Source organism: Amblyraja radiata, chromosome 6, assembly GCF_010909765.2.
Source record: "Amblyraja radiata isolate CabotCenter1 chromosome 6, sAmbRad1.1.pri, whole genome shotgun sequence".
In the NCBI taxonomy this organism is placed as follows: Eukaryota; Metazoa; Chordata; class Chondrichthyes; order Rajiformes; family Rajidae; genus Amblyraja; species Amblyraja radiata.
The window spans coordinates 87,583,234-87,595,966 of record NC_045961.1 but is presented as its reverse complement, the minus strand read 5'-3'; the positions used below and the strand labels follow the sequence as shown (position 1 = coordinate 87,595,966).

Here is a 12,733-nt window from a genome sequence, read left to right as displayed (position 1 = left end):
AAGAGGTTTTTGAAATGTCAATGGTCTTTAATCTTGGAGCCCAGGCGACAGACGATTGCAGTAGGTCAGGCAGTCAGCACTTGTCCATGTTTATGTCACTGGGATGTCGTGTCCGACAATGTTGATTACAGATCTGCTCAAACTTGCAAAGTAAACATGCACCTCGAAACTTCCTGGAAACTCCACAAGGTTTGTCGGCGCCACGGCACTCTCGGAATCGCAATCACAGTCGACACCTACGCATGATCTGTTATCCAATGGGAAAAACAATTAGTGTTATTTTTTTTACTTGAACCACAACTGGTGTGATTCATGGATAATTTCCAAAGACATCAAATCTGGGCGCTGGCCTACAAAGATAATTCCGTACAAGAACCCCACACAAGACTGCAGGCCTGGGAACCATATGTACAGTGCGCTCATCCGGAGCCTGAGCCGCACGGGCCACTCTCTCTACCCTTCCATATCTCTAGTTCCCCTCTCCCCTTTTTCTTCTTCTTGCGTATGGCGTGCACAGCCTAAAGTTGGTGGACAACTTGTTCTATTTGATCTTATTTGATTGTGCACGCCGGGTTGATTGCATTTGTCAAAACAGGGCGGACCACGCGAAGGTTGCAATCTCCCACCCCTCCCTCTCCCCTGACTCTCAGTCAGAAGAAGGGTCCCGACCCAAAATGACTCAACCCTATTCCTTCTCTGCAGAGATGCCACCTGTCCTGCTGAGTTACTCCAGCATGTTGTGTCTGTCTTCGGTGTAAACCAGCATCTGAAGTCCTTTCCTACACACTTTGAAACACTGAGCGTTTCAAACTCCCATTCCCTGCCCCGAGTTCTTGAAAGTTTGAGTTCAATCAGTGTGAGTCCATGCAAGCGAACAGGAGTCAATAGTTTCCATTCACTGCCTCTGACAATGTAGTCTTGTAAATCCCGGCCGTTGAAAAGGACTTTGGAAATTTGGGGGACAATCTCAGAGCCAGCGAGGAGAAAGGCCGCATTATGCGTGAAATGACATTAAAAGACTTGTTACTGAATATCTGATTATATGCGAAGGGGGTTTTATGTTAAGAGGACAGAGATGCTATCTGTTTAGAATCAAAGTTTAGGAGGAAGTTTAGTACTTTAGGAGAGGGGGCGGGGTGGGTCTCCAGGCGGGTCCAGAGTGGAATGGAGTGTCTGTCTATCTGTTCAATGTCAATGGGGTGGGGAACTGAAGCGAACCATTGCGAAACTTATCTGCTGATGGAACTGTGTTTTTTCCAGATACATAAAAATAAGTCCCGGAGTAAATCCTGGAGCAGCACCTCTGAAGAACATGGATAGGTGACATTTTAGCTCGAGTTCTTCCATGTCTTTTTTTTGTGAAAACTAGCATCTACAGTTCATTTTGTTTCTACATTCAAATTTAAGTATCTCAGACACTGAAGAAGGCTCCTGACCTGAAAGGTCACCTATCCATCTTCTCTAGGGATGCTGTTTGACCCTCTGAGTTACTCCAACAACTTTATCACTTTCTTAAATTTAAATATGTAGCTGGGCAGTTCAGGGATGATTCCAGGAAAGTTCACAGCCCTCATTAGACTTTCTTTAGACTTCGAGGAGGTAGAGGCGTTGGTGTGTTTTCTTGGCCACAGCGAAAATGGTGATGTATACATCAAGAAGGTTGAAGCTCTCGACCATCTCCAGTTCAACAATATTGATACAGACTGGGTAGTGTGCTCCACCCTGCTTCCTGAAGGAAGGCTCCTTTGTTTTCCTGACATTGAGCGAGAGGTTGTTGTCTTAACACTATGCTACTAAGCTCTGGATCTCCTTCCTGTACTCCATCTCGTCATTGTTTGAGATCCGGCCCACAACTGTGGAGTCAGTTGCAAACTCGTAAATGAACAAGTCTGCTGCAGAGCAGAACTTGGCTTCTGAATGTATGAATGTATAGGGAGTATACATCTCCCTGGTGTTGAGAATCGTCGTGCAGGACGTTTTGTTGTTTATCCTTATTGTGAGTGTTTTATGGGTCCACAGTGGCACAGCGGTAGAGTTGCTACCGTACAACGGCAGAGACCTGGGTTTGATCCTGACTATGGGTGCTGTCTCCATGGAGTTTGTGTGTTCTCCCTGTGACTGCGTGGGTTTTCTCTAGATGCTGCAGTTTCCAGCCACATTCCAAAGACGTGCAGGTTGTAGGTTAATTGGTCTCTACAAAATTGCCCTTAGTGTGTAGGATAGAACTAATGAATGGGTATCGCTAGTCGGCATGGACTCGATGGGTTGAATGGCCTGTTTCTATGCTGTATCTCTAAAAGTCGAGGATTCAGTTGCAGACATGGTCAGGAGTTTGGAGATAAATTTATTTGGAATTATGGTGCTGAAGACCGAGCCATGGTCAGTAAATAAGAATCTGACATTGATGTTATCCCGGTCTTCCAGAGATAAAGGTCCTGTCCCACGAGCATGCGACTCCATGCGGCAAGCGCGACCTAACGTGGTCTCCGTGCGGCCCCCGCTTCCCGGTTTGGTCGCGCTCGCCGCATGCAGTCGCATGCTGGTGGGACCGGCCCTGTACGGGGATCACTCGAACTCCGCGTGACCACCGCTTCCGGTTTGGTCGCGCTTGCCGCATGCAGTCTCATGCTCGTGGGACAGGCCCTTTAGTGTAGGGAGATGATGTCTGCTGTTGATCTGTAGCAGTAGTAGGGAATTACAGTGGATTAAGGCTGTCTGGGAGACTGGGGTTGACGTGGGCCATCACCAGCCTTTCTAACAACTTGAGGTTATTAGATGTCAGAGACACCAGTCATGAGTTCATTTTTCTTAGGCACTGGGATGATAGTGGCCTTTTATAATGCAGATGGGACCTCAAATTGAAGTAAGAAAAGGTTAAAGATGGCTTTGCCAGGTGGTCTTTGCATGTTCTCAGGGCACAGTCGAAGGCTCCGTCCAGACCAGTCCATTTCTGTGGGTTCACTTTCAGGAAGGACAATCTGAGTATCTGATGGTAACCATGGATACAGATGCACCCAAGGCCGTTGCGATGGATGGCATCATTCATGCCACCACTATTCAAAGTGAGCATAGAATACATTGAGCTAGTCAGGGAGGGACCCGTTGTGACCAACGATTCTGTCCAACTTCACTCCATAAACCCATAATCTGTTATAGAATGGAAACCTTGCCGTAATCACATCCCAGTCCACCACATATACCAGATCTCCCACCCTCCCTCCCTCGATGCTTCATGCTGCCTCAGGATAGCAGCCCACATCATCAAGGCCCTCTCACACCCTGGCAATTCTCTCTTCTCCCCTCAACCGTTGGACAGAAGGAACAAAAGGTAACGTTTTTTCGATTTTCATTTGGACTAGTCGAGCATCAGCTTGGCTTGGGACTGGATACTGGTGCCAGTCAGAGTGAAATAGGAGCCTCGACTATCTCCCCATCTCCTTCCCCCATGGTCTCAGCCCTAGACTGGATCACGGCAAGCAATTTGTACTGAGCAAGATCCCACAGGATTAATATAAACGGTATTGCAGGGTTTATTTTGTTGTTGTGCAAGGAAGAATACTTAGCTGAAGAAGGGGCTCGACCCGAAACGTCACCCATTCCTTCTATCCAGAGATGCTGCCTGTCCCGCTGAGTTACTCCAGCATTTTGTGTCTGTATTCGGCTTAAACCAGCATCTGCAGTTCCTTCCTACACAATACTTAGCTCCTGTTTCGATCTATGTTTATCGTTCATTAGAGGAACAGCTGAGAGATTGATATAATGTTTTATCTAAAATACACCCCCCCTGACAGTGTGGAACCCCAACAGTGTGGAACCACGACAGTGTAGCCTTCCGACATCGTGGGACCAAGACAATTGACCTGTCCCTCTCACAATATTTATTGTGGCATCCTCCTATTGTTTCAGTTGTACAGGGCCCTATTGAGACCACACCAGGAGTATCATGTACAGTTTTGGTCCCCTAATTTGAGGAAGGACATTCTTGCTATTGAGGGAGGTTTACAAGGTTAATTCCCGGGATGGCGGGACTGTCATATGCTGAGAAGCTGGGCTTGTACACTCTGGAGTTTAGAAGGATGAGAGGCATTCTTATTAAAACATATAAGATTGTTAAGGGCTTGGACACGCTAGAGGCAGGAAACATGTTCTGGATGTTGGGGGAGTCCAGAACCAGGGGCCACAGTTTAAGAATAAATAAAGGCCCTCCTGCACCTATTTTCTATGTTTCTATGTTTCTAATAAGGGGTAAGTCATTTAGCACGGAGATGGGGAAACACCTTTTCTCACAGAGAGTGGTGAGTCTGTGGAATTCTCTGCCTCAGAGGGCGGTGGAGGCTGGTTCTCTGGATACTTTCAAGAGAGAGCTAGATAGGGCTCTTAAAGATAGCGGAGTCAGGGGATATGGGAAGAAGGCAGGAACGGGGTACTGATTGGGGATGATCAGCCATGATCACATTGAATGGCGGTGCTGGCTTGAAGGTCCGAATGGCCTACTCCTGCACCTATTGTCTATTGTCTATTGTGTCCCTCTCACAATATTTATTGTGGCATCCTACTGTGCACACACGGGCTTCTCTGCCCTCCTGCTTTCCATCTACTTTGCACCAGTTGTTGTCCAGATACCTGACTGCTGGCCATTGTGTGTCAGGACGCGTATAAAGGTGCTGGACTCTGACCCGGACTCCCACAAGGTGAGGCCCAAGGGTTGACTCCAAGCTGAAGATTCAGGGTGGGACGTTTGGTAATTAAACTGCAAGTTTGTCTCGGATCTATCGCCACTTCCACCCCTATCGGCCTGTGGTGGTTGGATTCAGAGCGGGTATCTGCTGCCCTCTATCGCAAAACCTAGTAAGTACAGACAGATACCACATATGAACAATAATAACCATAGTCGCAGACTATGCCCCCTACACACACACACACACACACACACACGCGCGCGCACACACACACACACACACACACACACACACACACACACACACACACACACACACACACACACACACACATTATAAACCCTTCATTCCCCTCCTCTCTCTTTATCTCACACGCACACACCTTGCTATGTAACCCCTCAAGATGTTCTGCTGCACCTGGTCCTGGAATGCTGAAGGTACACAAAAATGCTGGAGAAACTCAGCGGGTGCAGCAGCATCTATGGAGATGCTGCTGCACCCACTGAGTTTCTCCAGCATTTTTGTGTACCTTCGATTTCCCAGCATCTGCAGTTCCTTCTTAAACACCTAGAATGCTGAGATGCCTCTAATAGAGGGAGACGCCAGGAAGGATCCCTGGCTCAGTGCCACTCAAGATCGGAGATGGAAGAGAAATGGAGAGAATCCAGTGAATCAATAATCACAGTAACATAGAGTGGAACAGCAGAAAAAAACAGGCCCTTTGGCCCATCACATCCATGCCAACCGTTTTGCCCATCTACACGCCCAATTTGGCCACATTAGGTCTATGTCCTTCTATGATTGTCTTGTAGTCTGTATAAATGTTTCTACAACATAGTGATTTTATCTGATTCCATCACCTCCGCTGGCTGTGTGTTCCTGATATCAATAACTACCTGTGTGTAAAACAAAACATCCCCACTTCCTCTTAAATCTCCTTGGTCTCACATTAAACGTTTGCCTCCTTGTTTTGGGGTTTCATTCCATTGGAAAGAAGATTCCTACTGCCTAGTCTATGTCTCTTATCTATATTACTAAATCTCTGATCTTGACCGCTTTTGGCCCACTGTGCTGCGATTTCCGACAGAACGCCACCACCTATGGCCGTCATTTTTGGCCACCTCGCTCAGAGCCCCTCTCCGCCTTATGGGTGCGCAGGATTTTTTCCATCAATGAAAAATCAGAGATATATTAATGTTTTTAAAAAATTCACCATTCCCTCTGCTGCCCCTGCTGGAGGGAGGGGGGGGGACTATAAAACCAGGAAGTGGTGTGCCTCACTTAGTCTCTGCAAGATTGATGAAGCCAAGGGTCACGTCTCTCTGAGCTCTGAATAACATTGAACAAATGTCTACACAGCTGTGACTACCCTTAATGTGGTTTGAAAATGAAAATATGGTTTGTTTGAAGTAAAAAGGCACTGCCTGCAAATAGTTGTTAGGGTGCTTTGGCTTGAAGTTGAAAGGCACTACTTACTGCAAATGGTGGCTTGGGAGCTTTGGTTTAAAGTTGAAAGGCACTACTTACTGCAAATGGTGGCTTGGGAGCTTTGGCTTGAAGTTGAAAGGCACTACTTACTGCAAATGATGGGTGATTTGGCTTGAAGTTGAAATGCACTTCTAACTGCAAATTATGGCTTGGGTGCTTTGGTTTGAAGTTGAATTGCACTATTTACTGCAAATGGTGGCTTGGGAGCTTTGGTTTAAAGTTGAAAGGCACTACTTACTGCAAATGGTGGCTTGGGAGCTTTGGCTTGAGGTTTTAAAAAAATCACCATTCTATCTGCTGCACCTGCTGGAGGGAGGGGGAGGGACTATAAAACCAGGAAGTGGTGTGCCTCACAAATGATGGGGGATTTGGCTTGAAGTTGAAATGCACTACTTGCAGCAAATGGTGGCGTGGGTGCTTTAGCTTGAAGTTGAAAGTCACTACTTACTGCAAATGGTGGCTTGGGTGCTTTGCTTGAAGTTGAAAGGCACTACTTACTGCAAATGATGGCTTGGATGCTTTGGCTTGAAGTTGAAAGGCACTAACTGCAAATGATGGGTGATTTGGCTTGTCGTTGAAATGTACTTCTTACTGCAAATTGTGGCTTGGGTGCTTTGGTTTGAAGTTGAATTGCACTATTTACTGCAAATGGTGGCTTGGGAGCTTTGGTTTAAAGTTGAAAGACACTACTTACTGCAAATTGTGGCTTGGGAGCTGGCTTAAAGTTTTTAAAAAATCACAATTCTATCTGCTGCACCTGCTGGAGGGAGGGGGAGGGACTAAAACCAGGAAGTGGTGTGCCTCACTCAGTCTCTGCAAGATGGATGAAGCCAAGGGCCATGTCTCTATGTGTGCTTTGGCTTGAAGTTGAAAGGCACTTCTTACTGCAAATGGCAGCTTGGGTGCTTTGGCTTGAATTTAAAAGGCACTACTGCAAATGCACTTACTTCCTGTTTGCACTTTATATTGATTTAAGATAAAATGCTGTCACTTACGGCTGTGAATTTTGGCCATCTTACTCAGTCCCCCCTCCGCTGAGCAGGTGCAGAGAATTCTTCCCATCAATGAAAAATAAAAGTGTTATTAGTGTTTAAAAAAGTTTGAAAATCTCTCTCCCGTCAATCACGCCCTGAAAGCCACACCGTTTCCAGTGGGAGGGGGAGGGATTATAAAACCCGGAAGTGTGGGTGTGGCTCAGTCTCTGCATGATGGGGGAGGGAGAGTTCATGACTCTTTCTGAGCTGTGAATTAACTGAAAACACTGAATGTCTAGTGAACTGTGAGTTTGGTGTTTTGTGTAGTTTTATGGTGGTTTCACCCTGCATGAAATGGTATGAACCTACATTTGAATTTGGTGGCCTTCGACCCTACTTGAAGTGGAATGAAACTGCACTTGAATTTGGCGGCCTTGCATCCTGCTTGAAGTGGTATGAAACTGCACTGAATTTGGTGGCCTTGCACCCTACTGAAAGTGGTATGAAACTGCACTTGAATTTGGTGGCCTTGCACCCTGCTTGAAATGGTAGGAACATGGATTTGAATTTGGTGGCCTTGCACCCTGCTTGAAATGTAATTTCAAGGAATAGTCATGAGTCAACTGCCAGCCCACCAGCCGTGAGTGAGCTGCCAGCAGATCAGGCTTGAGGGACTGAGCTGCCACCCCAAGAACCCATACCAGCACTCCAGAAAGCCCCCCCACTGGTCACCAATATTGGAATTGGTTGAGAGCTGGAATATTGCATCGGGGGACCAGCCCTCCCATGTGAACATGGGACCCAACGGGTCCCACTTAGTCTAGTAATTTTATATAACTCTTATCAGGTTACCCCTTAGCCTCCAGGGAACACAAGCTCAGCCTATCCGATCTCTCCTTATAACCAAAGTACTCCAGGCAATATCCAGTACAATCACATCCACACCATAGCAGGATGAACATGCAAACACCACACAGACAGCAGGGTGGTGTTACTGTGGAATTCGTTGCCTCAGTAGGCTGTGGAGGCCAGGTCAATGGATATTTTTAAAGTAGAGATAAATAGATTCTTGATTAGTACGAGTGTCAGGGGTTATGGGGAGAAGGCAGGAGAATGAGGTTGAGGGAGAAAGATAGATCAGTCATGATTGAATGGCATGTTAGACTTGATGGGCCGATTGGCCTAATTCTGCTCCTGTCACCTATGAACGGCACTGGAGGTCAGGATTGTACCCAAGTAAGTAAGTAAGTACGTTTATTGGCCAAGTATTCACATACAAGCAATTTGCCTTGGTGCTCCGCCCACAAGTAACAACATGACATACAGTGACAGTTACGAATGACTCAGAAAACACTAAACATTAATAAGAATAAAACATTAATGATAAAACACCATTGATCAAGCATGTGAAGCAACAAAATACCAGATCAAAGGGAGGCTACAGATTTTTGGCTATTGAGTCGAGCAACTACTCGTGGATAAAAACTGTTTTTATGTCTGGCTGCGGCAGCTTTGACAGTCCGGAGTCGCCTACCAGAGGGAAGTGGTTCAAAGAGTTTGCGGCCAGGGTGAGAGGGGTCAGAGATGATCTTGCCCGCTCGCTTCCTGGCATTGTAAGGCAGCAGCACTACCATCTGTACCATGGTGCCTCTCTGATACTCAACTCTGAGGCTTTGTCTGGGAGAAGGGGCTCTATCCAGAGATGTTGCTTGCCCCACTGAGTTACTCCAGCATTTTGTGTCTAAGCTTGTTTGAGTGTTAACTATCGGCGAACTAGTGTCACAATCCTCCCTTGAGCTGCCCCGGAGCTGGGGTAATGTGGAGGAAATGTGCCGAATTTGATGCTAAATCTGGAGCACAAAAGGATGTTTACTTGATATTTCAGCGCATATCCACGGGATATCCACCCAATTCTTCTTTCACTCTTCCTGTTTACAAAGAAAGTTTTGTGTTTTTTCTGCTTGAAATATTTCTCCTGGTCCCTCGTGGTCACTGAACAGTGCAGATCTGAACTGATCATTTAGGAATGGTCAAAATGGGTTGTGGATTTGAAGTATTTCATCTCATTCTTCAGATTTAGTAGAGGCGTGAACGAGAAAGAGAGAGTGAGAGAGAGAGAGAGAGAGGCAGTAGAGCGGAGGAAGAGGGAGAGATAGAAGAGGGGGGAGATAGAGAAAGAGAGATACAGAAAGAAGAAAGGAGGAAAGTGTGCAAGCTACACACTGTAAATGGCTCGATTGTAATCATGTGTTGTCTTTCCGCTGACTGGTTAGCACGCAACAAAATATTTTCACTGTACCTCGGTGTACGTGACAATAAACTAAACTGAAACTGGGAAAGAGAAAGGGAGAGAGAGCCTGAAGAATCGAGGAGAGGCATCGTAGTAATTGATAAAGGCCTTACATCTAGAAAATTTGATTTGAGTCTGATTCCCATTGTCTTTGGAGTTGGTTTGTTCTTCCTGCGACCACATGTGTTTCCCCCAGGTGCTCTGGTTTTCTCCCATATCCCAAAGATGGATAGAAATTGTTATATAAACTGGATTTTCTGGAAATCTGAAATCAAAGCATAAAATACTGGATAAATTCAGCAAGTCATGGAGTCATATAGTATGGAAACACGCCCGTTGGTAAAATAGGGACTGATATAAGATTAGTATTGGAGGGTGGTTGAAGATCAATATGGTCTTTATAGTTTGAAGGGCGTCCGATATCTTGATATGACTCCAGGACAAAGTGGCGGGGGAGTCAAAGAGATAGGGACAGTAAGAGGAAGGGAAGGAATGAGAGAGAAAATGAGGGAGAACGAGAGGAATTGAGAGAGGGAAAGAGAGCAATGCAGAAACTGAGAGGCCAGGAATGAAAGAGGAAGAGAGAGCAAGGGAGGGGAGGGAATGAGAAAGGGGGGGTGAGAGAAGGAGACTGTTGCTCATTCACAGTGTGAGGAACAGCACAGAGAATTTACCCCGCTAGTTAGAAAGACTTGGAAAAAGAGACGGAGAATGCTAATTTGCTCTGCATTTTCAGTAATGGAGTGGAGGGGATGTGCGGTTAAGCACACAATACTGGGGGACATTGACCTCAGTACCACGTCTCGAGGTGTGGGCTGTGTCTCCTCTGGGATGGAGGCACCACAGCCAACCAGGAGGCAGGTGATAGGGTCAGGGACTGCTCTGTGAGGGTGTATTCACAGGGGGCATGGGCGCTCCCTGTGTGTGGGGGCACTAGTGTATGAGGGGGTTTCCCATGTGACGGGGAACTCCACGAGTGTACGCACTAACTAGAACCCCCTTCTCTCTCTCTCTCTCACCTACAGGCCTGCCATGGATGCACTTCCAACAGCAAATGTGACTGCAGTGGTGTCAAAGGAGAAAAGGTGGGTGATGCCCAGAGTGGGTGAGGGTCAGGGTAAGGGCAGTGGGGCTTTAGCTCTGTGTGGGGGGGGGGGTAATTAACTGGGATTGGGGTGGAGGTTTGTGTGGGGGGTAGTGATGACTGGGATGGGGTTTGAGATCTGAGTGGGGCTAGGAATGACAAGGATGGGGGGTTAGGTTTAGGTTGGGGTAATGATGACTGTGATGGAGGAGGAGGGGGGGTAATCTCCTGGGAAGGTGAGGTCTTGGAGGGGGTGGTGACATCTGGGGTGGTGATGTCTTGGGGAGGTGATATCTGGGTGGGTCACCCAGCGTGGTGTGTTGAGGTCAGTTTTTTTTTTGGGGGGGGGGGGAGTGTGGGGTGATGTCAGGAGAGGAGAAGAGTTCATGGGTGTAGGGGGAGTGGTCCAGGTGGGGAATGATGTCCAAGTTGTTTGGTGGGATTGGTGATGGAGGGTGTGGTCCAGGAAGAGTGTGGTCAGGTGGGAAGGGGGGTGATGTGGGGGTGATATATAGAATGGGGGGGGGGGGGGTGAATCGTGGGTGTTGGGGGCATGGGGGGGGGGGGGGGTGTCCAGGTGGAGACATCCAGGTGGGGAATGCTGTCTGGGTTGTTTGGTGAGATTGGTGGTGGTGGGGGGTGAGGTCTAGCAAGGGTGAGATCATGGGTGTGTGAGTCGACGTTCTAGGCGGGATGGATGAGGAACGGGAATGGGTAAGGTCCCTGGAAGTTAGCTTCCTCCATGTGGAAGAGCCGCTTGGGAAGGGGAAGTGTCATCCGGAAGGGTTGTGAGGTTCCTCTTGGGTAGTCTGGGGAGGGTAGATGTCCAGTGATGGAGCAAGGCCCATCCATCCCACACCAGGATCCCACTGAGTATTTATCCTTCCCCACCCATCTGCACCCCTTGCTCCAGTGCTGTAGTTGCACTCCTTGGTGAACCGTTGTGTTTATGTTTTCAGGGTACGATGGGATTGCCTGGTTTTGCAGGGCCGCTGGGAATGCCAGGATTCCCAGGAGTAGAAGGACCACTTGGGGCTCCCGGGTCAAAGGTAAGCCCTGTCATATCATCAACGTTTCTGTTCCATCCGGCGATCGGAGGCATTGTGTAACGAGATTCCTCTTTCTGTTTCAGGGAGACTCGGGCGAACCAGGTCTCACGGGGAAAAAGGGAATCCGGGTAGGTACCGCGTGTAGTTAATGTTCACACCTCAGAGGCTGATAATCCACGGAGTTCTGATCCACTGGTATATGACGAAAATATTGCAGATGCTGGAAACCTGAGATAAATCGAGCTGCTGAGCCAGGGGAAGTCCCTGGTGAGGAGTGTTTGAAGCACAGCAAGACCAGCACTTGCACTGCACACACATACTGCATGCACACAACATATGCATATACACACACACTACATAAGCACATGCATACTGCACACACGTACTGCACAAATACACATCACTGCACAAACAAGCACGCACTGACATGCACCACACAAATACACTGCACAAGCACACACATAGCAAGACCCACACACGGACAGACTTATTGCAAACTCACATACACGTCACAAAAACATGTGTAGAACATAGAACAGTACAGCACAGGTACAAGCCCTTCGGCCCACAATGTCTGTGTCGACCATGATGCCAAGACCTATCATCATCTGTATGACACAATCCACAATTCCCTGCACATCCACGTACTTATCCAAAAGTCTCTTAAATGCCACAATCATATCTACCTCCGTCATCAATCCTGGTAGCGTGTTCCAGGTACTCACCACCCTCTGTGAAAAAAACTTCCCCTGCACATCTCCTTTTAACTTTGCCCCTCTCACCCAAAAGGTATGCCCTCTAGTATTTGATCTTTCCATCCTGGGAAATAGGTTCTGACTGTCTACCCTATACACACTGACAACAACGCACACACAGCAACGACGTATTTCACGAACACACAGATAAACATTGTACGAACATACTCTGTTTCTACAACCTCAATGCACATACACACATTGCATAAAGTGTGTACACACGCTGACCACACAGAGCACAAATGAAGCGCAAATACAAAGACAATCACACACACATTCCTGTGCGACACATACATACAAACAGGTACACCCACCCTTATGAAAAACATGCGTGTTTCCCCACAGACCTGCCCATGCTCAGCCTGAGAAACAGTCCAATAACTCAATTAACTTGGAAGAGGCGGTGCTTTGAAC

General features: G+C 47.3%; 1 protein-coding gene across 1 annotated transcript in view; it reads left to right on the top strand.

The window, feature by feature from the left end:
* Window positions 1-12,733, top strand: part of LOC116974731 (collagen alpha-5(IV) chain-like) — a 170,388-nt gene that overhangs the window by 86,172 nt on the left and 71,483 nt on the right. The window contains exons 2-4 of the mRNA XM_033023446.1: window positions 10,457-10,516; window positions 11,475-11,564; window positions 11,648-11,692. Coding sequence (XP_032879337.1) covers window positions 10,457-10,516; window positions 11,475-11,564; window positions 11,648-11,692 — 195 coding nt within the window. The remainder of the gene's footprint in view (window positions 1-10,456; window positions 10,517-11,474; window positions 11,565-11,647; window positions 11,693-12,733) is intronic.